Genomic DNA, 24,060 nt, shown 5'->3' on the forward strand with positions numbered 1-24,060 from the left:
TTGGTCTTCTCGAGGCGCTGCGAGGACAGTCTAACATGGGTCTTAGTCATAGTTCCCTCTAAGCTGAGCAGTGAGCAATCGCTCACTTAAAAATCATCATCAACTCAGAGTTTTCCAAACCTGCCCAGAAGCCGAGAGGGAAAGAGTGAGAGGGAAGGAGAGAGAGAGGAAGAGAGGAAGAGAGAGAGAAACAGATAGAAAAAAGATAGGAAGGAAGAGAGAAAGAAAATCAAAATCTAGTTTGAAACTAGCTCAACTATTTAAGTGGCATTTTGATATTGATAGAGTTGCCCTATTATGAGCTCACTGTTATAGACACACAGTACAGTATTTTATTTTGAAATTCTCTGAGGCAAAACAGGGTGGGTTTTTTATTTCTTTGTTTGTTTGTTTGTTTGTTTATTTATTATTTCTGTGCCGCCCAGTCCCAAAGGGACTGCCGCTCAGACACTATACTTTTCCGCCCACCCCCCCAAAAAAAAAATTAGAGGGAACACTGGTCTTAGTTCAGCCTGATTGGTAGGGACTGAGTTTAAATTTATGTATTAATTAAGCAACACCTTCTAGCTGCCCCAGAAGGTCAGTCAAGCAAAACGAAGGCGTAGAGAAAGTCAACAGGTAACTTTATTAAGAGAACAAGCAACAAAAAAACCCAACAAGAATCTGACCCTAGGCCAAATAAGCCCAGGAGGGTTTGCACTCTCCTCGCAGCGCCTCGAGAATACCGGTCAGGTAAGTCAATGGTCCTTCTCCAATGTACTGCTGAGGAGAGTCCAATGTGGAATATAACCAAATTTAAGTTGAAAGGGAGGGAGAAGGCTGTACCAGGGGAGCAGGAGTATCACAAATTCTCTGTAAAACCCTTCTACCAAAGGCAGCTTCTGCAGACGCATAAGAGTCTAGACAGTAATGTTTAATGAATGTCGTTGGTGCTGCCCAAGTTGCCGCGTGGCAAATATCCTCTACCGAAGCCTGAGTAGTCCATGTGGCTGTGGTAGCGGCACTCTGAGTCGAGTGGGCTGTAATGCCCATCGGAAGTATTTGAGCCTGCACCTTGTAGGCCTCCACGATGCAAGCCTTAAGCCAACAACTAATGGTCTGCGACATTAAGACCCTTGGAGGATGGAAGGAACAAAACAAATAAGTCCTCCGTCTTCCAGAAATACTTAGTACGTCAGATGTAGATTTTGAGGGCTCGGCGGACATCCAGCTTGTGCCACAGGAACTCCAACTGATGTGATGCATGGGCGCAAAACTCCGGTAGGACTACCTCCCGTGCCTGATGAAAATTATTATTATTATTATTATTATTATTATTATTATTATTATTATTATTATTATTAATTAGATTTGTATGCCGCCCCTCTCCGAAGACTTGGGACGGCTCACAGAGTAGATACAGACATAAACATGTAACACAAATCTAATAATTTAAAAAACAACTAAAAACCCTAATGTCCAATCACACCATATATTATATTTATTGGTCAGAGGGGCAAGGTCTAATTGCCCCAGGCCCGGCGACATAGATGGTTTTGAGGCTCTTGCAGAAGGCAAGGAGGGTGGGGGCAGTATGAATCTCTGAGGGAGCTGATTCCAGAGGGTCCCACAGAGCTCTTCCCCTAGGCCCCACCAAACGACATTGTTTGGTTGATGGGACCTGGAGAAGGCCAACTGTTGGGGTGAAATTGGCACAGATCCGGACGTACCGAGAAGGCAGTCAATTCTGACACCCGTCTAGCCGAAGTGGTAGTGACTAGAAAGGCCATCTTTAAGGAGAGGAAACAAAGGGGAAGTCTAGAAGCTGTCTCAAGGAGACCACCCATAGATCAAGATTCCCCTTCTTACAGAAGGCGCAATAGGCTGCCCAAGTAGCCTTGTAGACCCAGGCGGTGGAGGGCCTATGAGAGGCTTGTATGGTAGCGATTACATTGTCTGGTAACAGTTCTTGCTTTAGGCAATTCCCTTCAAGTGCCAAATGGCTAGTTTCCACCACTCGGGTTCTGGATGAAGAATGGACCCCTGGCTGAGGAAGACCACACCAGGGTCTGGAGACAGATAGGCCCATCAGGTTGGAGAACCAGGGGTGATGGGGCCAGTATGGAGCCACTAATAGCACCACCGCCTGATTGGAGAGAATCTTGTCTATTACTTGCAGGATGAGACGGGTAGGAGGAAAGGCGTACAGGAGGCCCTCCAACCACAGAATGCCAAGAGCGTTGATTCCCTCCGATCCCAGAGACAGGAAGCAGGAAAAGAAATGTGGGAGTTGGGCATTGAGGTGGGTAGCAAACAAGTCCACCTCCGGGTATCTAAACATGTGAGATAAGTCTTGGAAAATCTCTGGGTGTAACCTCCACTTTGCTGAATCCAAGGTGGAGCGGCTCAGTCAGTCTGCTTGCACATTCATCGTCCCTGAGATGTGTTCGGCCCGGATCGACGCCAGATGTCGTTTGGCCCAGGAAACGAGAGTCTCTCTGCCTCCTGTATGAGACCTCATTCCGCCCTGATGGTTTATGTGTTAGTGGGTCATGACATTGTCCATCAATACCATATGTCCATCAATACCATATGACTATGTCTCACGGCACACTAGTGTGCCGCGGCACACTGGTTGAAAAACACTGGTGTAGTGAACGCACAGTGCAAAACACACACTTCTGGCACAATTCCAAACTGGTATGAAAGGTAAGTAGAACACACCCCTGATACAAAGGTGGATCCAAATAGGTTTTGGGTATTTCTCAACCATGGCTACTTTAAGCTATGTGGATTTCAACACCCAAAATTCTCCAGTCAACATGAGTAACAGACCTATAAGTTGTTTTTTTAATGACACACTAAAAGAGTGATATGGAAAAAGGTGCTAAAGTACAGAATATACAAATGATACCAGCTGACATCTTAATTAAAAATGATACATAAATAACAAAGAAAAAAGTAACCTGGATAACTTTCCTATATTGGATTTAGAAAAAGTATTGTTAAAAGTTTTGAAAAATTTTATGAGGAGAAATTTTTTTTTAAAAAAATCCAGTATTTGAAGGGATTAAAGATTAAGTTGTTAAAAGTAAAAAGAATATACCAGTGGTTTATTTGATCAAGGTTAAATTACTATGTTATTGTGGTTACCCTTAATGGACTTTTACTAACTGGGATCAAATGGCTGCCTTTACACTTGCTTACAAATAAGAGATGAGATATTGGAGATATGCAGCATTGCAGGCTACTTCAGCTAACTGCTAGCTGTAGTTCAGCAGTTCAAATCTCACCACCAGCTCAAGGTTGACTCAGCCTTCCAAGGTGGGTAAAATGAGGATCCAGACTGTTGGGAGCAATAGGCTGATTCTGTAAACCACTTAAAGAGGGCTGTCACAGCACTATGGAGCGATATATAAGTGTAAATGCTATTGCTATTGTTGTATTTTAAGAGAAAGTGATAGGTTACTATGTACTTGCTATGCAGGAGAAGTCATTTATTTATATATTTTTCTTTTATTTTCCTTTTCTATTTTTCTTTCCCTTCTTTTTCTTCTTTTTAGTTAGCATTCATTGGTAAGTTTTAATGGCAACAATTAATACAATTATCTTTTTTTTTTAAAAAAAGATCTCCTTCCCACCATCTGCCCAAATACCCATAGAAATCCTTCAGGCTGGGTGTTACAGTCTAACTGAATCTGAAGACATCAGGCAGGTGGCATATTAAGAGTTATGTGTGGTTGTGACTGTATTGTATTGATTGTTTTTAATGATAGCGGGTTTTTAGTCAATTTTTTAAATTATTAGATTTGTATTGTATTACTCTTTTGCTGTTTGTGAGCCGCCCCGAGTCTTCGGAGAGAGGCGGCATTCAAGTCTAATAAATTATTATTAATTATTATTATATCACTTGTGCAATCCTAAATCATTAGTCACAAAAACCTTGGTAACGTTGGCTACACACTACCTGGTGTGAAGATATGTTCCTCAAACTTGGCCTGCTTTAAGTTGTGTGGATTTCAACTCCCAGAATAGGGAATGGGGCATGCTGGTTGGGGAATTCTGGGAGCTGAAACCCACACAGCTTAACGCGGCCAAGTTTGGAAAAACACTTTACTCTCTGTTGGCAAACGCGAAAGAGTTAAAAAAAAATACACGCCGCAGCCAGGATCCTAGAGTGGCTCGGCGAGCGCCATCCAAAGGGAGGCGATGCAAGATGCGACCACGCTTTCCCCTTCCGTCCAAAGATGGAAAAAAATGGAACGTGGCCTTCGATTTGATCCCCTTTATTAACCTCGAGGGGAGCCGCACAGTGGTGAGTCCCGGGCTGAGAGAAAAAAAGATACGGAATCCAGCGGTGAAAGAGTCCCAGGCTGCAGAAATTAGGAAAACAACGCTTCACTCCACCAGCCACGTGGTTCCTAAGCTCCAGAGGCTTTTTTGCATCGTGGGAAGGTCATCTTTTTTTTTGGGGGGGGGGGGGGGGGCAGCGTGAAGTTAGTTTGGAGCTTGCCCTGGTCAATTGCACGCGTGTCTTTCCACCCTTTGGAAGCCCGTGCACGAAAGATTCGGGTCTTCCTAGGTTGATTCGCGCTAGTTTTAGGCGGGCGGCGGGATAGGGGGGGAGGGAGAACCGCGCTATACGGCGCAAGCATGCAGGTGGAGGATGCCGGCTTGCTTTTGCTTTGAAAACCAAAGCAAAGAAGCTCCCTGCAAATCGAGCATCGCTGCAGCCTGAAATCAAGGGTTTTTCCCACTCGCCCACCCACCCAGCCTGCTTTTTCTTCTTGTTGGGTTAGCATTCTGCTTGCAGGGAGTCTGAGCATTAAAAAATGTGCGCTTCCCCTTTCGGGTCCTGAAGTGGTGCAGTCCACTCTTCCGCTGCGCGAGGTAGGCTGCATGAAAGCGAAAGGTGAGCCAAGCCGGGCCCTTCCACTCATCCTTTTTTTGGGGTGGAGGGGGTTCCACTATTTAACTCCTCTCCTCCCAGAGCCGCTTCGCTAAAAGGGTCGCGTCCCTGCCAGGGGAAGACACGGGACAGTGATTTCGACTCGCTTCGTTGGCCACCCCCAGGGCTCATGGTATCTGGCATTGGTCGTGGTAACCTTCAGAAGCCCTCCGTTTATTTTGTATATTTGCTCTCCTTGTGTATTTCATTGCCCTAAAAATCAATGTTGTTGTTGTTTTTCTTTAATTTTCGCATGGAAAAGAGGTTGTGAACTACTATTATTATTGCCCTTATAATCTCTTATAAACATGAAACACAGTCAACTGAATATTTAAATATTTATTATTAATATTATTATTATTATTATTATTATTATTATTATTATTATTATTATAATACTGTTATTTAATCTTCCACTTGCCTGTATTATTCCTTTCCTCTGTCTCAAGATGTGCCTGTTCTTGTGTTTATTTCTCTGAACCATTTCAAATATTTTCACCTTTTATGCCTTTTGACAGGATCTGCATCCCAGAATGCTTCTCTTTCTTCAGCTCTTTTCCAAAAGCTTTGGTTCAAAACCCTCCTCCTCTAAGTCATATAACTAAGATCATCTATCTACATTTGAAATAACTTCATCTTGTTTTCTTGTGTTTCTTTTCCTAGTTCTTTTCTATTTTTAGATTGTAAGAGCTTTGGGACAGGGAACTGACCTCATTCTTTATGGATAACCTCTACATGGATTGTTGATTAAAAAAAAGAATAAATAGGAGGCAGAATAAGGCAATAGAAGAAACTGCATCCCTGCAAATAGGAAGGCAGCAGTGTTTTCTCTGATGTCCTAAATCTTTATTTGTATTTTTAAAAGAATGAGATCTTTCTACAGTATTACTATTTGTTTTCTCTCTCATTTGCAGCTCATTCTTCTCCAGGTTTAATATTTTTGTGCTGCTAACAAGGTAACCAGATAAATTCCACATGGTTTTATTTAAATACTTTTGGTATGTAGTCAGATCACCTAAAGGATAAATATTTGATAATTACTTTCGATGAATGACTATCACATTGAGAATAATTAAAAGGCTGTATATTGTCAATTTTTGGTTACCCCCCAGCAAAATATTTTCTAAATAACACTGCCTTTATGGTAAGGATGGCAGTTAAAAATTTTCGCTTGAGAAATAATTAGGAATAAATCTTAACAAATAAATCAAGTGGCATTTTTAAAAAAGGCATGAAGAAAATGTCATCAAAGCATTACATTAAAGCTATAGTGCAAACTTCAAACAAAACAGTAACCAAAGAAATTTGGTGCCATAAATTGAAAATAATATTACTTTAAAAGACTTATTTTGGGGAAACCATCAGTCTCCTATTTTTTTTCTGACATGAGTATGCCCATACTGCCTTCTTACAGATTTCACTAACCCCTGCCAAAGTCTGGCTACCGGGTGCTTTGGGAGAGTCTGCAGCAGAGACACAGCTGCTCCATTGGCAGCTCCTCGGCCCACAAAATGGCTGCCCAGCAACACCCAAACAACATGGCTGCTCTTTCAAAAGAGATAGAGGACATGAGATGTCCGCTGCAGGTCCAAGTTAAAATGGAAGCGTCCTGCCACGAAAATTACAGTGCAAAAGAAGGAGAAGGAAATAGCCCTGCCACCATTCCATCTGCAACCAGTGAAGAGTTCACAAGAGCTGTGTCCAAGGTGAAGCAGGAACTGGCTGAAGAGCTACCGCAGACCTGGGAGTGCCAGTGGCAAAGGGTGCTAGAAGTGGTTCCTGCTCCCTACATCACTCCAGTCTGGGACAGCCTTCAATTGCCTCCTTTGACTCAAGGGGGCAGCACCGAGGCCTACCTGGCCACCTTCGAACGTGTGGCGGACGCTTCCCAATGGCCACGGGAAGAGTGGGTGACTCGCCTTGTGCCAGTCCTTAACGGACAAGCTCAGCAGGCCTATTTCAGCCTGGATGCAAAAGACAAAGCTGATTATGGGAAGGTAAAGGTGGCCATTCTGAAGCTGGATGACTACTTTGGCCTCGAGGCGCACCGCCAGCGTTTCAGGCATTTCTGCTACCAGGCTGCCGATGGGCCACGGGTGGCATGTCAGCAACTGCAGGAGCTCTGTCACTGCTGGCTGAGGCCTGAAGGCCAGAGCAAGGAGCAAATCCTGGATCTGCTCATCTTGGAGCAGTTCCTTGTCATCCTCCCACAGGAAATGCAGGACTGGATTAGGGAACGTGGCCCGGAGACATGTGATCGAGCGGTGGCCTTGGCAGAGGAGTACCTGCAGGAGCAGCAGGAGACGGAGAAGTGGGCCCAACAGGTAAGGAATGGATAATCGTTTTTCCGGGGAGCATGGAGAACCCTCCAGGATAGGCAAAAGGGAAAACTCATTTTGCTGCCATGGGAGATCAAGAAAAGTCAGGGCTCCGAGTTGAAACCAACGGCCTAGAACCGTAATGGTGAACCTATGGCATGTTTGACACAGGTGGCACGAGGAGCCATGTCAGAAGGCCTTGTATCAGCTCCAACATGCATAGGTGCGCTGGCCAGCCAGTTTTGGGCCTTGGGAAGGCTGCTTCGCCCTCCGAATGCTTCAGGGAAGCTTCCCTGAAGTCCTGGAGGCAAAAAGAAAATGTCCAACAGACAAACCAGAAGTTCGGAAAAACATACTTCCGGTTTGCCATTGTGCTGCTAGCTATTTATTTATTTAATTCAGTTTTTAGGCCGCCCTTCTCCTTAGACTCATGGTGGCTTACAACATGTTAGCAATAGCACTTTTTTGCACTCCGGAGGGTCAGAGAAGCTTTCTGAAATCCCGGAGTGCAAAAAACAGCACAATGGGCAAAACGGAAGTGTGTTTTCTGAACTTCTGGTTTGCCCATTGTGCTGTTTTTTGCACGCCAGAGCTTCAGTAAGCTTCCCTGAACCTTCCGGAGTGCAAAAAACTGCACAATGGCAAACCAGAAGTGCGTTTTCCCGAACTTACGGTTTGCCCATTTGGGCATTTTTTTCACATACCAGTAAGGTCTGAGTGCACTTCAGTAAGGCCTGAGCGCATGCATGGGAAGTAGCGCATGGTGGGGTGTGCATGTGTGGGGGAAAGGGAAGAGTGTGGGCATATGCACGCATGGTAGCACACGCGCACATCTCTTTTGGCACACAAACCAAAAAAGGTTCACCATCACCATCAGGCGGTAGGGGAAAGCAAGTAGAATGCTTGACTGCATAGCTAGAGGTATAACAAGCAGGAAGAGGGAGATTGTGATCCCACTGTATAGAGCGCTGGTGAGACCACATTTGGAATACTGTGTCAAGTTCTGGAGACCTCATCTAAAAAAAGATATTGACAAAATTGAACAGGTCAAAAGACGGGATGCAAAAATGGTGGAAGGTATTAAGCATAAAACGTATCAGGAAAGACTTAATGAACTCAATCTGTATAGACTGGAGGACAGAAGGGAAAGGGGGGACATGATCGAAACATTTAAATATGTTAAAGGGTTAAATTAAGGTCCAGGAGAGAAGTGTTTTTAATAGGAAAGTGAACACAAGAACAAGGGGGCACAAGTTGGGGGAAAGATTAGAACGTGAGAAAATATTATTTTACTGAAAGAGTAATAGATGCTTGGAACAAACTTCCAGCAGACGTGGTTGGTAAATCCACAGTAAGTGACTTTAAACATGCCTGGGATAAACATATCCATCCTAAGATAAAATACAAGAAATAGTATAAGGGCAGACTAGATGGACCATGAGGTCTTTTTCTGCCGTCAATCTTATATGTTTCTATCACTGGTCTAGAACCATATTGGCGAACCTATGGCACACATGCCACAGGTGGCACGCAGAACCATCTCTGCGGGCAGGCCAGCTGTTGCCCAGCTCAGCTCCACCGCCTGTGCGCCTCCCCTGGCAAGCTGATTTTCCGCTCGTTTCCAGACTTCTAGGAGGCCTGTTTTTTGCCCTCTGAAGACTTTTCTCAAGCCTCCAGTATGCCAAAAACGGCCTCTCCCAGGCTGCAGTATCCCTCTGGAGGGGGCAGGATGGAGCATGCATATGTGCGAGGGGGTCACATGCATGCATGGGGGGGGCGCAGGAGGGGGCAAGGCATGTGAGGGCTGTCACACATGCATTGCATTATGGGTCTGGGACACCACGAGAAAAATGTTAGACAACACTGACTTAGAAAAAGGCAGTGGCAGTACTACAGTAAAAGTTCAGCTCACAGGAGATTTTTTATTTTATTTTAATTTTTATACATAGATATGCATAAAATACACTGCTCAAAAAAATAAAGGGAACACTCAACACATCCTAGATATGAATGAATGAAATATTCTCATTGAATACTTTGTTCTGTACAAAGTTGAATGTGCTGACAACAAAATGAAATTGATTGTCAATCAGTGATGCTTCCTAAGTGGACAGTTTGATTTCACAGATGTTTGATTTACTTGGAGTTATATTCTGTTGTTTAAGTGTTCCCTTTATTTTTTTGAGCAGTGTATTTATACATACATACAGTATATATACACTATATACACATATGTAGAAATTGATATAGTTTTAGCCTTTGTAAAGAATTAGGCAGTAAAGTACATCCTGAAACCATCAGTATAAGTAATCCTCAACTCATAACTGGTTGCTTAGCAACTGTTCCAAGTGCCAATAGAGTCTGCGGAGAGGGGCGGCATACAAATCTAATAATAATAATAATATAATTATTATTATTATTATTATTATTACCACTTGGGAATACTTACCACCCAGATTTGATTCTCTGCCTGTCATGTGACTACTCTTCAAGCTCTTAGCAACTGGGCACATTCGCAGCATCTTCTGGTCATGTGACAGCATTTTATGACAGTTTTGCAAACACTGGCATTTACTTTTAGGTTTTGGCAAAACTGCCCTCGTAGTAAGTGTTGCTTTGCTTAATGACTGCCGCAAAAAAGTTTTTAGGATCAAGTTGGTCATGCGACCAACCTGCTTTAGAACTTTCGTAAGTGAATGACTATTAAGACAGGCTCCATTCTATTTAAAGTTCAAAGCCTGCCCCTATGACATTTATAGGTGTATAATGAATTATGGCCCTTTACAAGACTGTCTTGAAAGAGTGAACACCCCCAAACAGATACACACAGACTTATGTACATGGGTACTAATAATGAAGAAAATTACCTACCCAATTCAAAAAGCAGTATGTATCAAACAAATGGGAAGGGCAAACCAAAATCTTTAAAATTAACTGTTACCCTGCTTATAATCAGTTTTTATTGACTCAAAATTACTGGACAATTCAGTATGTATTTCCATGCTAGCTACTCTGTACTAAGGTTGTAGGAATGTGTACCATTATTGTGTGTAAATGAGCCAGGTTGGGTAAATTTTTGGAAGAACTGATCAGCAAACTCTATCGTTTGGGCTGATTGCAGTGTTGCCACCATTGGAATATAGGAATCACTATGTATTTGTTTTGACTGCTGAGGAATCACATAGTATGTTGCTTCTCCTGATCACGTGACTGCATTTTACGACATCTTTTTTGTCTAGTTTTTTATTTATTTTTGAGTATCAATTGTGTGTCAGTATGGACTAGAAACTTGATTAATGTCATCAAAGTTCTGCATTCGACATAAGCTTCAAAGGCCTACTTGTTGTATTCAGTACAGATGCCCATAATTCCCATAAATATCCTATCCTTAGATTAGCTATTCTAATCATGTCTCTTTATTTCAGGTAACTCTACCAATTGAGATGGTGATAGTTAATTCTCCCATTGTAGAGCAGGCCCAGTCAGAAGCAAAACATCTACAAAAAGAAATCAAACAGGTTGACCATGAAAATAGTATTTCTCAAGGTAACATTTATTTTATTAAACTATATGTAAAAAGAAAAACTATGTATTCAACAGTGTTATTGCATAATGCAGTGCTCAGTGATTGTCATAAAAGAATAGGGGAAGCCCTAACAATTAAGTTTTGAGCAAAAGAATTAAAAAAAAATTGACTATATTGCTCAAAATTCTTCCTTGCCTCTTGGTTGGAAAAAAAAGCACATACTGTCTAGAACAATGGGGGGCGCTGGGATGACTTGGGGGGACGCTAGGAGGCAAGGGAGCGTCAGGGAGGCACTAAGAGGGGTGGGAAGTTACAACATATTAAAAAAAGAGTGACTTTCAACTGTTTTTCACACTTATAAACATGGCAATATCCCTGGGGTCACATGATCAAAATTTGGATGCTTGGTTCATATTTATGACTGTTGCAGTATCCCAGGGTAATGTGATCAGCTTTTGCGACTTTCTGACAAGCAAAGTTAATGAAAAAACCAGATTCACTTAGCAAGTATGTCACTAACAAATGCAATGATTTCTGTTGTAAAGAAGAGTCGTAAAATGGGGCTAAACTAATTTAACAAATGTCTCAGCAATATAAATTTTGGGCTTCATTGTGGTCATAAGTTGAAGACTTCCTATATTAAGCAAGATGGAAAAGGAGGAAATTACCATATTTTTGGTACTATAAGATGCACTCAAAAAGTGGGTGGAAATGTCTGTGCATTTTATAGAGCAGTGGCGGGAGGGGAGTTAATATGGCTGGGGTTTGCCGCCACTGGCCACCATCAGGGAATACTGGAGCCTTTGCTGCCAAGTAGCTGATTGGTGGTTGGATGGGCCTCCTGGAATATCACCAATCAGTTGTTCTAGGCAATAGGGATAATCTGCAGTGGTGACTCCCGCCACCTAGAATTTTTGTAAATGAATATTTGCAATCTGTTTTTAAGTAAACAGTCCTCTGCAAATTTCTCAGGGTTGCTGTTAGCATGGAACTCTGAATAGTCAGTATCTTTAGCATAAATGAAATATAAATATAAGTCTTCCAGAAAACTCATTTGTCAGCACTCAAAAGTACTTCCAGTTGACTGGAAAGAAGCATTCCATAAATGAGAGACAAATGTACAGTTTTTAAGGAATCGGAAAATGCAAAAATGACCTTGCTTATTCTCTAAGCAAGAAAAAGAGAAAACTTTTATATTGGGCCGCATTGTGGCCAATGTGGTACTGTGTGCAAAGATATATCATATTTTAACCATTTAAAAAATGAATGATAACTACAGTGATATCTCTACTTAAGAACGCCTCTACTTAATATGACTTTTCTAGATATGAACCATGTGTTCAATATTTTTTGCCTTTACTTAAGAAACATTTTCTACTTAAGAACCGGAGCTCGGAAAAATTTCCCAGGAAATTTGAGAGCGGCACAAAGGCCCGGCCAATTTCCTGCTATTCCCCTTTTAATCCCGGCCATCTCAGGCTTTTCTGGGCTGCCAGAGGAGCCTTTTGGTGGCATTTAAGGAGGCTTGGCAGCCCAGAGCAAATGAAGCATTTTCCTTTCTCTGGGCACCGCCTTAGAGTCCCTCTTTTTTTTTTTTAAGCCTTAAAGTATTGGATTTTTTTGATTCCCCTCACCTCACCGTCTTCCTTCGGCAGCGACTGTCCTCCTCCTCTTCTTCCTCCTCCTCCTACCACCCAAATTCCAAGCTTTTATTTTTTTCCTAATGGGTTTGCACGCATTATTTGCTTTTACATTGATTCCTATGGGAAAAATTGCTTCTACTTAAGAACTTTTCTACTTAAGAACCTGGTCACGGAATGAATTAAGTTCTTAAGTAGAGGTACCACTGTATCTGGATTCCCATATGCTAGGCCACAACCCATGTTTCCAAACGACAATCTCTAAATATGTTAAGCCAAAACTAGATAATCATGTTATCAATGAATTCAATGCATGGACCACAGGGTTGAGTTTTTACATTATAATGAACCACTTCTTAACGATGAGAACATCTGTCTTGTGTTATCCTAAACTAAGTAAGTCATATTATATCTTAATATATGTTTGTGTTCTTAATATGTTTATGTTCTGCTTCTGTAATCGAGCTTTTCAGTTTAATCCTGATTGGTGGCAGTTCTTCAACACTTTTCCTGTGTACGTGTAGTCTTAACACTACAATTGAGGCCAAAATTTATGTTGCCACGCGTGATAGTTAAAGTGAGTTATGTCCCATTGTACAACTTTCTTGCCACAGTTGTTAAGTGAATCAGTGCATTTGTTAAATTAGTAATACCCAAGCTGTATAGTCTGGAGAGTAGAAGGGAAAGGGGGAGACATGATCAAAACATTTAAATATGTTAAAAGGTTAAATAAGGTTCAGGAGGGAAGTGTTTTTAATAGGAAAGTGAACACAAGAACAAGAGGGCACAACCTGATGTTAGTTGGGGGTCAGAAGCAAAGTGAGAAAATATTATTTTACTGAAAGTGTAGGACAAACTTCCAGCAGATGTGGTTGGTAAATCCACAGTAACTAAATTTAAACATGCCTGGGATAAACATATATCCATCCTTAGATAAAATACAGGAAATGGTATAAGGGCAGACTAGATGGACCATGAGGTCTTTTTTTGCCGTCAATCTTCTATGTTTCTATACTAATTTATTGTTAGGTGAATTTGGCTCCCCCAGTGATTTTACTTGGCAGAAGGTGATCACATGACCCAGGATACTGCAACTACCATAAATATGAGTAGGTTGCCAAGCATGGAGAAGTTGTTTTAAGTCAAGAACTACCTGTACTATGTACCTTGGTAAACTGAACTAAGAAACTCTAACATTTTGGTCTTTCTTCAATCAGAAGGCAGTTTTGCCAGAATGGTGGCAAAGGATCTGCACCAAGGAGAGTTGGAGGCAGAGGAACGAGAATGGAGGCCTCCAGAATTTGAGGACATCTTTCCCCCCAAAAGCAGTGATCTTCCCAGACGATCACACGTAAGCAATTGCGATTCGGAAAGGCCACAGAAAGGCAGCCTTTCCACCAGAGTGATTAAAGACGAAGTGTTTGTGGGAATCCCGACCGACCTGGAAACGAAACGACATCTGTGTAAGGAATGCGGGAAAAGGTTTCGGAAGAAATGGGATCTCATCAGGCATGAAAGGATCCACACGGGTGAGAAACCGTATCAATGTCCAGAATGTGGCAATAGCTTCAACCGGAACACAACCCTCACAAAACATCTCCTCATTCATTCAGGAGAGAAGCCTCACCAGTGCACCTACTGCGGAAAGAGGTTTACACGGCGTTCACATGTTGTGAATCACCAGAGACGCCACTCATGGTAGGTAGCCCTCTTCTTCACTTGGTTGGGTGGTTGGGAAACTCACAATTCACTAAATCCCCATGTAGGCCCCCTTGGACTCTTAGGGGTAAAAGAAAGAGCTAAAAGAGTCCACGGAAAGGGGCCGCATACAAATCTAATAAATAAATAAATAAATAAAACTAAGGGGCAAAAATAGATATGCAAGTTGAAAGAAAATGTGGGCAAGGGGACCATTTGTACTTTATTAGAAACCCCTCAAAAAACCTCAGTTTTATACAAAACCAGAGAGGGAAAAAACTCAGAGTCCCTATCCTTGACTGAGTTTTTTAAAACTGAGCTCCTGGGGTAGCTAGGGGGCGGTGCCTAATTAATATGTTAATTATGTTAATCTAAACTCAGTCCCTACCGATAAGACTTGAGCTAAACCCATGCTGGACTCTCCTTCCAGAAGCATCGGAGAACTCACAATTCACTAAATCCCCATGTAGGCCCTCTTGGGCTCTTAGGGGTAAAATAAAGAGCTAAAACTAAGGGGCAAAAATAGATATGCAATTTGAAAGGAAATGAGGCCAAGGGGACCATGACATAATATAGTGCTGGCGAACCTGTTTTGTTTTTGGTTTTTTAAAACCAAAAAGAAAACACTATACAAGCAGCAGACAAAAGAAACAGTGAACAAAAAATAAGAAAAAAAAAGACATTTGAATGTACAAGTATAGTATAAATGTTATTATATCATAAGGAATATAACATATTACTCTCTTGATTTTTGCTGCAAGGTATTATATGTTTGCATGGCAAACCTTTTTTTGTTTGCATGCCAAAAGAGTGCTTGTGCTAGCACACATGCACGTGACAACACCCATTCCCACCGCCCCATGAATGCGCATCACAACTCCCGCGCTGCCCCTGCACGTGTGCACAATCCCAATCTCTCTCCCCCCCCCCCCCCCAATCTCTGTATATGCGCACGGGCCTCATTGAAGCCTGGGATGGTGGAAAATGGGAAAACCAGATTTTCAGAAAAACGGACTTCTGGTTTGCCTGTTGTGCTGTTTTTTGCACTCTGGAGCCTTCAGGGAAGCTTCCTGAAGTCCCAGAGTGTGAAAAACAGCCTGAAGGCTCCAGAGGGAGAAACAGCCTTCCCCAAGGCCAAAAATCAGCTAGTTAGTGTGTGCATGCGTGCTGGAATTGACACAGGGCAATGCTTCACGTGCCCTCCAATATGACTGCATACCACCTATGGCACGTGTGCCATAGGTTCGCCATCACGGACCTAATCTTTACTGACATTTGCTTCTTAAGGGATCATAATAAATCAGTATTTCTCAGCCTTTGCAATTTTAACATGTGGACTTCCAATTCCTAGAAGTTTCCAGCTAGCATCTGCGTGGGGAATTCTGGGAGTTGAAGTCCATTTGTAATAAAGTTGAGAAATACTGTAACAAATGTTCAGATTGCAAAAGAAAGGAGATAAGCTGTATTAATTAGGATGGAGAAAAACATTTTCATTGGGGCTAGGAAGTTCCCATTGTTTGGAGATTGAAATAAACACCTGATGAAAAACAGATGTATGCAGTGACCTCTAGTGTCCCAAACCTACAATCTTTGCGTAACCTGGTTAATATTGTGCATGTTGAGGGATGCTGCCAGTAGAAATCAGTAACTGGAGGGCTACAGGATTCCTGCTTCTGTTTTAAGGAGATGGGGGCTGTTATCCGATTAAGGGGGCAAGTAAATTCCTATATAATCAGTCAGCCTTACTTGAGTGTCTTTTTGCATAGTTACCCAGAAGTCAACCTCATTGGACACAGAAACTGCGACTGATTAAATTTGAGTTGTTTTTATGTACAATGTATTAATTCACTGTTTCTCAACCGTAGGAGAGATTAAGAGGTCTGGTCTTCAGCTCCCAGAATTCCCCAACAAGCATGGGTTTTGATCATCATGGCTGGCTGAAGAATTCTGGGAGTTGAAGTCCATGTTTTAAGTTGCTATGATTGAAAAACTATTAGATACACCCCAGAAATTTAGCCAATTCAGTTTCAGGAGAGAGGAAGCGTTTTAACTATTTTAACTCAAAAGCACCTCAAATCAGTTGTTAGACAAAATTTCTAGCCAGAAAATCACTGGCCCCTTCTGAGCTAATAGCCTGCATTGTCAAGTTAATCTTGCAAGGAAAACAATATGTGATGAACATCAACTGGAAATACAAGACAACACATTACAAAATTTGCAGCTATGGTCCATCAGTCACAGTAAGTTGTCTCTCCCTAAAAAGGGATTATCTGCCTCCTGCCTGGTTATCTAATGAGGTCCTTGATTGAAAGGACTCTTACAAGTGCTTTCTATGTACAAGGATCATGAATGCTGAGCAGAACCAGAAAAAGAGGTTAGGGGATCCATATTTCCCCGAATGAGCATTGGATCTGATTAATGTGATTGCATGCAGTCAAATCTGTGTATAAATGGGTTAATAGCAGCCTGTGTTGAAAGTATTGTAAAGCAGAGCAAGTGGCTTTTCTTTTTTCTTTTAAAACAACTTCTGCATCCTCTTTTCAACCCCTGGCATCTTTTGAATCAGAGAACCAATGAGCTTGAGGGGATCTGGTTAAAGACCTGACAAGACAGGTAGTCCACAATTTTCTATCTTTATCATGTGGACATTAAGCAAACACCGGTCATTCTGCTGCAAACTCGTTTTCAGCAAAAAAAAAAACACATCGTAAATTGCAATCACCTGATCATGAAGTGCTATAAACAGCCATAAATGGAAATGGTTGCGGAGTCCCCAAAATGCAGTCATGTGATCATAGGAGGGGAGAACCCAATATCAGAACTTCAAAACTGGGTGGCAAGTATCTTTTGGAGGGTTCAGCAGAACTTTGAACAGTCCACTAAGTGACCAACTGTAAATCAAGGACTACCTATACCACTAGTTCGGAATGTATATGAATGAATGACATGGAAGCTGATTTTTCACTTTTGTTTTAAGTGACTGGATCATTTTTTTCTCCTAAATGTCCTCTTCAATTCCTTTCTAAATGTTAAAGGCTGTCCAATTTCAGCTTAAATTGTAACTCATTTGAAAGAGGAACAGTCTGTATTTTCTTATGATTCCAATTATCTGCCCTCTACTTTGTTTGCAGCCAAGGAAGATCTTGACAAAAGGATTTACCGTTTCCAGTTTGGGCAATAGATTGAGAAGCCCTGTATGACCGGGGAATAAAGGTAGCTCGGTTTGTATCCTGCAGGTTTTGGAATTTAGACCAAGGGTAGGAGTGGTGTGGAATATTGACTATTTGCTGTTCGTCCACATCTGGAATATGATAAAAATGTGTCTAAGGACACACAGTTCTCAGGGGCATCCATTCTGTTGAGTATACAAAGGAAAATCTGTACATATTTATGCCATTCAGTAACAATAGGAGAATTAACACTGCATCTAAATCAAAAGACTGCTCATCCACATTTTACTTGATCCAGAATGAGAGTGAGAGATTGAGTTCCTGTTTGTTTATTTTGTATTAGTTGAACTGCTTGCTGGCTAGAAATGAGTATATTATCATGCCACTAATTCAGCCTTGAATATAGATGATAAGTGAATGCTCCTGTAAAAATTGCTAATTTTGTATTTTTGTATCAGCTAAAGCAGGGGTCCTCAAATTTGGCAACCATAAGACTTGTGGACTTCCGCTCCCAGAATTCTCCAGCCAGCTATGTTATGCTGGCTGGAGAATCCTGGAAATTGAAGTCCACAAGTCTTACAGTTGCCAAGTTTTAAGACCTCTGATCTAAAACCTTGTGAAATCAGAAAAATCCTTTTCTTGTTTTGCTGTACCCATGCCCAAAACAAATGATGCTCATTAAGGAAGTAGGATTTAAAGTCAAAACATCTTCCAGTAATGCAACAGGCTGGCAAAATGATGCTTGCCAATTATTTGGGAAGGCAACACAAAGATTTAATCTCTGAAGTGATGGAACTCAGTGGAAAAGCAACACTAACCATTAACACAGGTTAAAAAAAATTCAAAGTTTTAAGTAAGAGGCAACTGATTGATTGATGAAGAAGCACTGACCTGATATGCTTGTAAATGCAAATTTAGATCCAGAATACATTCCCATCATGTCCAATTGCACGTCAAGCTTCCCAGATGTAGGTATTCGTTTGGCAGTGCAATTTGTGGAAGGAAGGCCAGATGGGAAAACAGGAAGCAAAGAGGCCTCATTGTAAGTTGTGCTTGCTGGGATAGGTTTTTATATTACTTTGTAGCAAGTCCTTAGGGGTGATCACACTTTTGCTGCAAGGTTGAAAAACTCCCTTCAGGTTGCTGCCGAATACAGCTCCCAGTCTTCCTCACAACTGGCCACGCTGGAATAATGTGAATTGAAACTGACTTGGCTATTTAATTATTCATTTTTTATTCTGTACAATAGAAAACCAGTGCAACATTTGTTGTTTACATAAGTTATTTCTCCGTTTTTACAGTCTGAAAACTGCTTAGAGACTTTTGATTACATAATTCATAAATTAATTTTCTCAAAGACAGACATCTGTTTTAATATATTGTCAAATCATTTTGGCTTTTCAAGCTTAAGATCCTATTCTAAAAACAGTACATATATTTCACGTGAGAAGGGAAAAATGACTTCTTCAAAGCTGGGTCCTTGAAAACCTAAAATCTGGAGTAATTTCAAAGCTTATGGCTTGATCATGTGGCCATTATGTGGGGAATATTTATTTTCTAGGGATGATCTTTTATATACTGTTCAGTTTCTATGGCTGCCTTTTTAGCATATAGGATAACTGCTATCTTTATAATATAGACTTTCAAGTTTGTTTATTTTGTACACTATCATAATCAACAAAGACTCATGTCAGTTAACGTCATTAAAAACATAATTCTACCTTAATGGTTCAACTGATGGACTTTTAACCCCATTCATTAATATATTTAGAGGCATGAATTTATTTAGAGAGTTTAGGTAAGCTACTGTGCCCCTCATTCCTCTCATCTGCAATATTTGGTTAATGCCAAGCTAAAAACAAGAGTTGTAAGAATTACTGAAAGTGTTTGTTAAATGCTTTGCATAAATGAGAAAAAGGCCATATAAAATCAGAAATGTGTTATCTGAAGAATCCCTGCACTTCAGAGTGTCTTTTTTACAATCCATTTAAGCATTCAGTGTGTTATACAGTATAAAACAAATAGTTATATTATTTACATAATTATTTTAAGTTTACTGACTCAGTCTAAAATACCAAACTTACATATTTTTCAGCCAGAAATTTTGGACATGGAAACTTGGAACAAGTTCTTCTTTTCTAAATTAACAATTCCATGCACTTCCCAGACATTCCTGCTTCACAATCCATAAACATCCAGCATGACTATGGTCCTTCAATCTAATTATTCCACTTAACATTAAATAATGTTTGTTACATGATTCTGGGATGAGACACATTAGCAGAGAATCCAGCTCTACTTAGCTGTTTTCTAGACATTTGGACATCAGACCAAGGGTAGCTGAACTGTGCACTATGTTGAGATCCTCTGATCCACTGTCAGCAAGGAAATACCGGTCTTGCTCCCTTTTAAGGGCCTCCTTTAAAGGTCTCCTCCATCACGGTTGCAGTTCATCAGCCCAGTGTTTCTGCAGCATAAAAGTGATTATATTGGGTGAAGCTATAAGTGAAGCAAACACAATATATATAGGGAAAGTAAAGAAAATAAAGTCCCAGCTTGCCTAAGCTATAACCAAAATTATTATTGGTGAAAAGAGAAAAAATATTGATCCAGAGAAGAAAAGATTAACTCAAAATTCAAAGTTTCAATTAAAACAGGACATAAAAATTGTTGAACTTAATTCAGGAGGTAAACATTTCAAGATAAACCATACAAGTCTAAGAAGAAAAGCAAGAGTTTTACCTGAGAGGAGGTGGGATCAGCCTCTAAGTTACCATAGCAACCTTTATGGTGACGAATCAGATCTCCCCAAAGGATAAGATTTTTGCAGCTAAGGAAAAGGGAGAGGGGACCAAATTATTGTTAGGTTTAGTCTCACATCAGGATAAAACTTGGCCTGGTGACTTTAGGCCTGTCACATTTTCAGCTCAAACCCCCTCACAAGACTTTTGGGGGAAATAGGAAGAGGAAAGTGTGCTGGGTAGGTTCATCGCCTTAAGTTAGTTATAAAATAATAAAGGTGGGACAGAAGCCAGTAAGAGAGGGGTGGAATATAAATCCAATTAATAAATAATAAATAAATGGAACTTATAATAGGGAAACAGTTGCAAGGACAGAATAGCAACATCTACTCCCCCCTCTGCATTACCCCAATGTGCAAGAGAAATTGCTTACTCTGGGCACTGTCCTTCAATGGGCAGGATATGATTAGGCTCTCTATCCAGGAAAAGACGAGACAGGCAAAATATATGAGCAGCCATGGTACAAGTTGGGTGAAAACAGTGTAAGGGAATGTCCTCATCACCATCCTGCAGAGGGGAATTTTAGAAAGAGTGCACTTCAATCCAGAGGGACCTACTTCTCCCCAAACAAATACAGCGTTAACTGCCCCCATATTTTGATCCTAAGTCCAGTTCTTACCCACCCTTCCTTGATCAAAGTTATTTCTTCCAGTTCAGATATAGTTCTGCCTTAAGAGGTGGCATCTTAAAGCTTAGCTCCTATTTTCTCAGAGCACTTTCACCTCTTAGGATCCACTCAAATTTTAGCCTTTCTGTTTGTGGAAAGAATACACAGCATCCTAGATTGTTACCTGGAAAGTCTTCAGACAGATACTACAATGTTTTGTGCTCGCCACTTGTTTCTCTGGAGATGATGGTTCAGTGCGCTTGGTGTCTTTGACAGCTCGAACTGGCCCAAAGGCTATGGGCATGTGTAAGGGGGGTTCCAAGCCTGGGGGAAACTCTCGGCAGTACTCCTGCTTGAGCCATCGTATGGTGAGGGGCAGACGGCACCATGGGGCAGTTTGCAGCATGTGGGCTAAGACACGCAAGCGGAAATCAAACGGACGCTCCCGTGTTGTCCGGCGGGTGACATGAGTGAGGCGGCGGGATGAGTGAGGGTGTTGCCAGGCCCATTCAAACTGGAAATTAGCAAGAGGGAGGTAAATCAAAAGGGGTTGCTGAAACTTAGGAAGAAATGAACAGAAGGGGAAGAGCTGTCCACCTACTCTTAGGATTTAACTATAGCTTTTTCAGTAACCTAGTACTTGACTTACAACCGCAATTGGGATGGATGCTAAACAAGGCAGTTGTTAAGTGAGTTACATGCAATTTTATGACTTTTTTTGCCATGATTAAGCAAATTACTGCACTTGTTAAGCGAGACCAGCTTCCCACATTGACTTTGCTTGTTGGAAGCCAGTTGGTAAAGTTGCAAATAATGATCACATGACCCTGTAACCATCACAAATGTATGTTGGCTACCAATTACCCAATTTTGATCACATGACACATTTTGATATATCCTGCAACAGTAGTAACTGGTTTTAAGCTATTTTTGTAACTAACTAACTAAATGAATGCTTGTAAGTCAAAAACTATCTATACTCAATTGGCTAGGTTCTCAAAAGTCAGTGAATCACCAAATTAGTTAGGCTTACTAATTAGCTACTAACCTAACTAACTAACTAATTAGTTAAGTTAGGAACACACAGACTATCAAGCTAGCTAACCATGTTTTAGCTTGTCATATTCTACAAATCCTGAAAAACGTAAGTAAGTACTGAGAAATGCCTTACGCGCAAAGCAGCCACATCAGAGGGGAAACCATGAACAATCAACACCATGTCCCTGCAAGAAGAAAGTAATGAAGCTCAAAAGGACAGCAACACATTTGTCCCAGAAAGCTAAGATTTCAGCCTTCAAGGAACTCTGAATTTTTGCCTCACTCAAATCTCACCACAAAAGAAAAGAAAAATAAACACAGTGAAAAAAACCTTTCCTGTAGATCAATGTTTCCCAAGTCATTGTAAGATGCATGGACTTCAACTCCAAGAATACCTGCGGGCTGGGGTATTCTGGGAGCTGAAGCCCACATCTTAAAATGGTTAAGATTGGGAAACACTCCTTCGGAGCTCCCAAGTTTTTCCCCTTACATCTGGTTGGGACTAAGAAGGAAGTGTATAAACTTCAGGAATTATTTGCAAACAAAGCAACTTTTTTAAAACACACTCATTAATTACCATGGTCCACGTCCACTTGTCTTCCAGGCCCCACCACACTTCTTCCCAGCATTGTGTTGATCTATGCGCCGTTCAGGATTGACAGTGAAGCCAATGTAGGTCCGCCCCTGGAAACGGGGGTTGGTGCAGTATAGAAGATATACCCCAAAGAAGCCACGTACTTCCACCACCATCTTCCCACAAAGGGAGGGTCAGGCTGAAAAAACCTACATGAAACAAGAAATGAAGTGTTAGAAAATCTGAACCTTGGTGATGAGCCTCGGTGGTGCAGTGGTTAGAGTGCAGTACTTGAAACTACTGCTGATCACCGGCTGCCAGCAGTTTGGCATATCGAATCTCACCCGGCTGAAGGTTGACTCAGGCTTCCATCCTTCCAAGGTCGGTAAAATGAGGACCCAGATTGTTGGGGGCAATATGCTCACTCACTATACACCACTTAGATAGGGCTGTAAAGCACTATGAAGCGGTATATAAGTCTCAATGCTAATGCCGCTGAGCACCCAAAACTGCACCCATCAGAATACAACAAAACGGTTAATAACTGCCAGGGGAATGTTTTCGAACTACAATTCCCAGCATCCCTTTCTAGCAGTCACCTGGCTGGGAGCTACTGGAATTACAATTAAGCTCTCCCTAGTGTTATTTTCCCTATTTCTTCTCCGAGATATCCCACAAGGATTTTGACACGCCGATCACAAATTTGTATCTTCATGGCAGGCGGGAAAGGCAAGTGAATTTTTGCCAAAACAACGGGATTCTTCACCAAAATATCTGAAATTAAAATTCCTGCATTCCCAAATGGAGGGGGGGGGGGGCATTACCTGTTGAATTTCTGCCTGCTGTGCAACCCAGATTCTGGAATGCAAACCTAACCCTGCATATATTATAGGGTTTTTTACTATTTAGCAGAGTCCCCTCTTCCCCTTCGGATTGAGCGACCAATTAAAAAGACATTTGCCATCACGCCTTGCACCTTTCCAGCCCCACACTTCCCAGTTCTCGTCGCCCCTCCCTTTTCGAAACTGCCGTGCTCTCGCGACCATAGCAGAGGGCAGACCGTTGCCTAGCAATCTTCCTTTTCACGCGACTGACCGTTTCTTCAAACGACAACTTGCTTACATTCTATTGGCAAAGGCAGCGAGATGTCCCGCCCACATAAGGGGGAAAATGCAATTCCTTCAACTAAATGACGTAACAGGAAGGATCTCTAGATATCTGAATAGTGTGCCTTGAAGTACAGTAGAAACGTAAGATTTTTTTTAAATATGAACTGTAACGAATTATATGTTTGTGTTCTGTATACTGTTCGTATTCTAAGTGTATGTAAACTTTTATATAGAATTGCAAAGAAGGTTTAGTATTCCCTAAACCTTGAATCCATCCCAGCCAAGTCCCAAAATGTCAGACAATTTCTAGAAGTCCAACAATCTCCCAGCCCAAAAAGAAACAAAAAGACCCACATGAATTTCTCCATCAGAGACCAGCATAGAATAACTTCAAGGTTAACATCAATTGAAGGAGGAGAATGATGAGTTACTCTTTTATAAAGGATAGGTAATACATAAGGTGACCAAATAAAGGAGGTGTGAGGCAGTATTATTAGGTATGGCATATATTGAGTAGAAAGTATAAAATGTATGGATTGTAAAATGTGCTTTGGCTCTCCTTGTGCTCAATCCATCTTAGGAAGAGATTTGGGGACCTTTGAATTGTGAACCAGACCTGTTCCTGTATTGTGAGTTATTACATAATAGGCAA

General features: G+C 41.4%; 2 protein-coding genes across 13 annotated transcripts; one reads left to right on the forward strand and one right to left on the reverse strand.

Moving 5' to 3' along the window:
- The first annotated feature begins 4,158 nt into the window (after positions 1 to 4,158).
- Positions 4,159 to 19,239, forward strand: LOC139153530 (zinc finger protein 24-like). Of its 8 annotated transcripts, none has more exons than XM_070727573.1 (7): positions 4,159 to 4,294; positions 5,842 to 5,883; positions 6,342 to 7,251; positions 10,671 to 10,791; positions 13,629 to 13,940; positions 14,025 to 14,109; positions 17,241 to 19,239. In XM_070727573.1, exons 3-7 carry the CDS (start codon positions 6,439 to 6,441, stop codon positions 17,254 to 17,256), a joined length of 1,347 nt encoding a protein of 448 aa, XP_070583674.1. In that variant the 5' UTR covers positions 4,159 to 4,294; positions 5,842 to 5,883; positions 6,342 to 6,438; the 3' UTR covers positions 17,257 to 19,239. The 8 variants fall into 8 exon arrangements, 7 of the variants coding, with proteins under 7 accessions (XP_070583674.1, XP_070583669.1, XP_070583676.1 ...); XM_070727574.1 differs by lacking the exon at positions 4,159 to 4,294 and adding an exon at positions 4,601 to 4,891; XM_070727568.1 differs by having other exon boundaries at positions 13,629 to 14,109.
- SLX1A (SLX1 homolog A, structure-specific endonuclease subunit) lies at positions 18,490 to 23,385 on the reverse strand. 5 transcript variants are annotated; one of them, XM_070727578.1, is made up of 7 exons: positions 23,124 to 23,385; positions 22,303 to 22,508; positions 21,859 to 21,910; positions 20,872 to 21,201; positions 20,454 to 20,587; positions 20,022 to 20,109; positions 18,490 to 19,746 (listed from the first exon to the last, which is right to left on the reverse strand). In XM_070727578.1, the coding sequence occupies exons 2-7, from the start codon at positions 22,473 to 22,475 to the stop codon at positions 19,717 to 19,719; spliced, it is 807 nt and encodes a 268-aa protein (XP_070583679.1). In that variant the 5' UTR covers positions 22,476 to 22,508; positions 23,124 to 23,385; the 3' UTR covers positions 18,490 to 19,716. The 5 variants fall into 5 exon arrangements, with proteins under 5 accessions (XP_070583679.1, XP_070583681.1, XP_070583680.1 ...); XM_070727580.1 differs by having other exon boundaries at positions 18,490 to 19,778; XM_070727579.1 differs by having other exon boundaries at positions 22,644 to 23,385.
- Between the last annotated feature and the right edge of the window lie 675 nt (positions 23,386 to 24,060).

This window comes from Erythrolamprus reginae, chromosome Z (genome assembly GCF_031021105.1).
Source record: "Erythrolamprus reginae isolate rEryReg1 chromosome Z, rEryReg1.hap1, whole genome shotgun sequence".
NCBI lineage: Eukaryota > Metazoa > Chordata > Lepidosauria > Squamata > Dipsadidae > Erythrolamprus > Erythrolamprus reginae.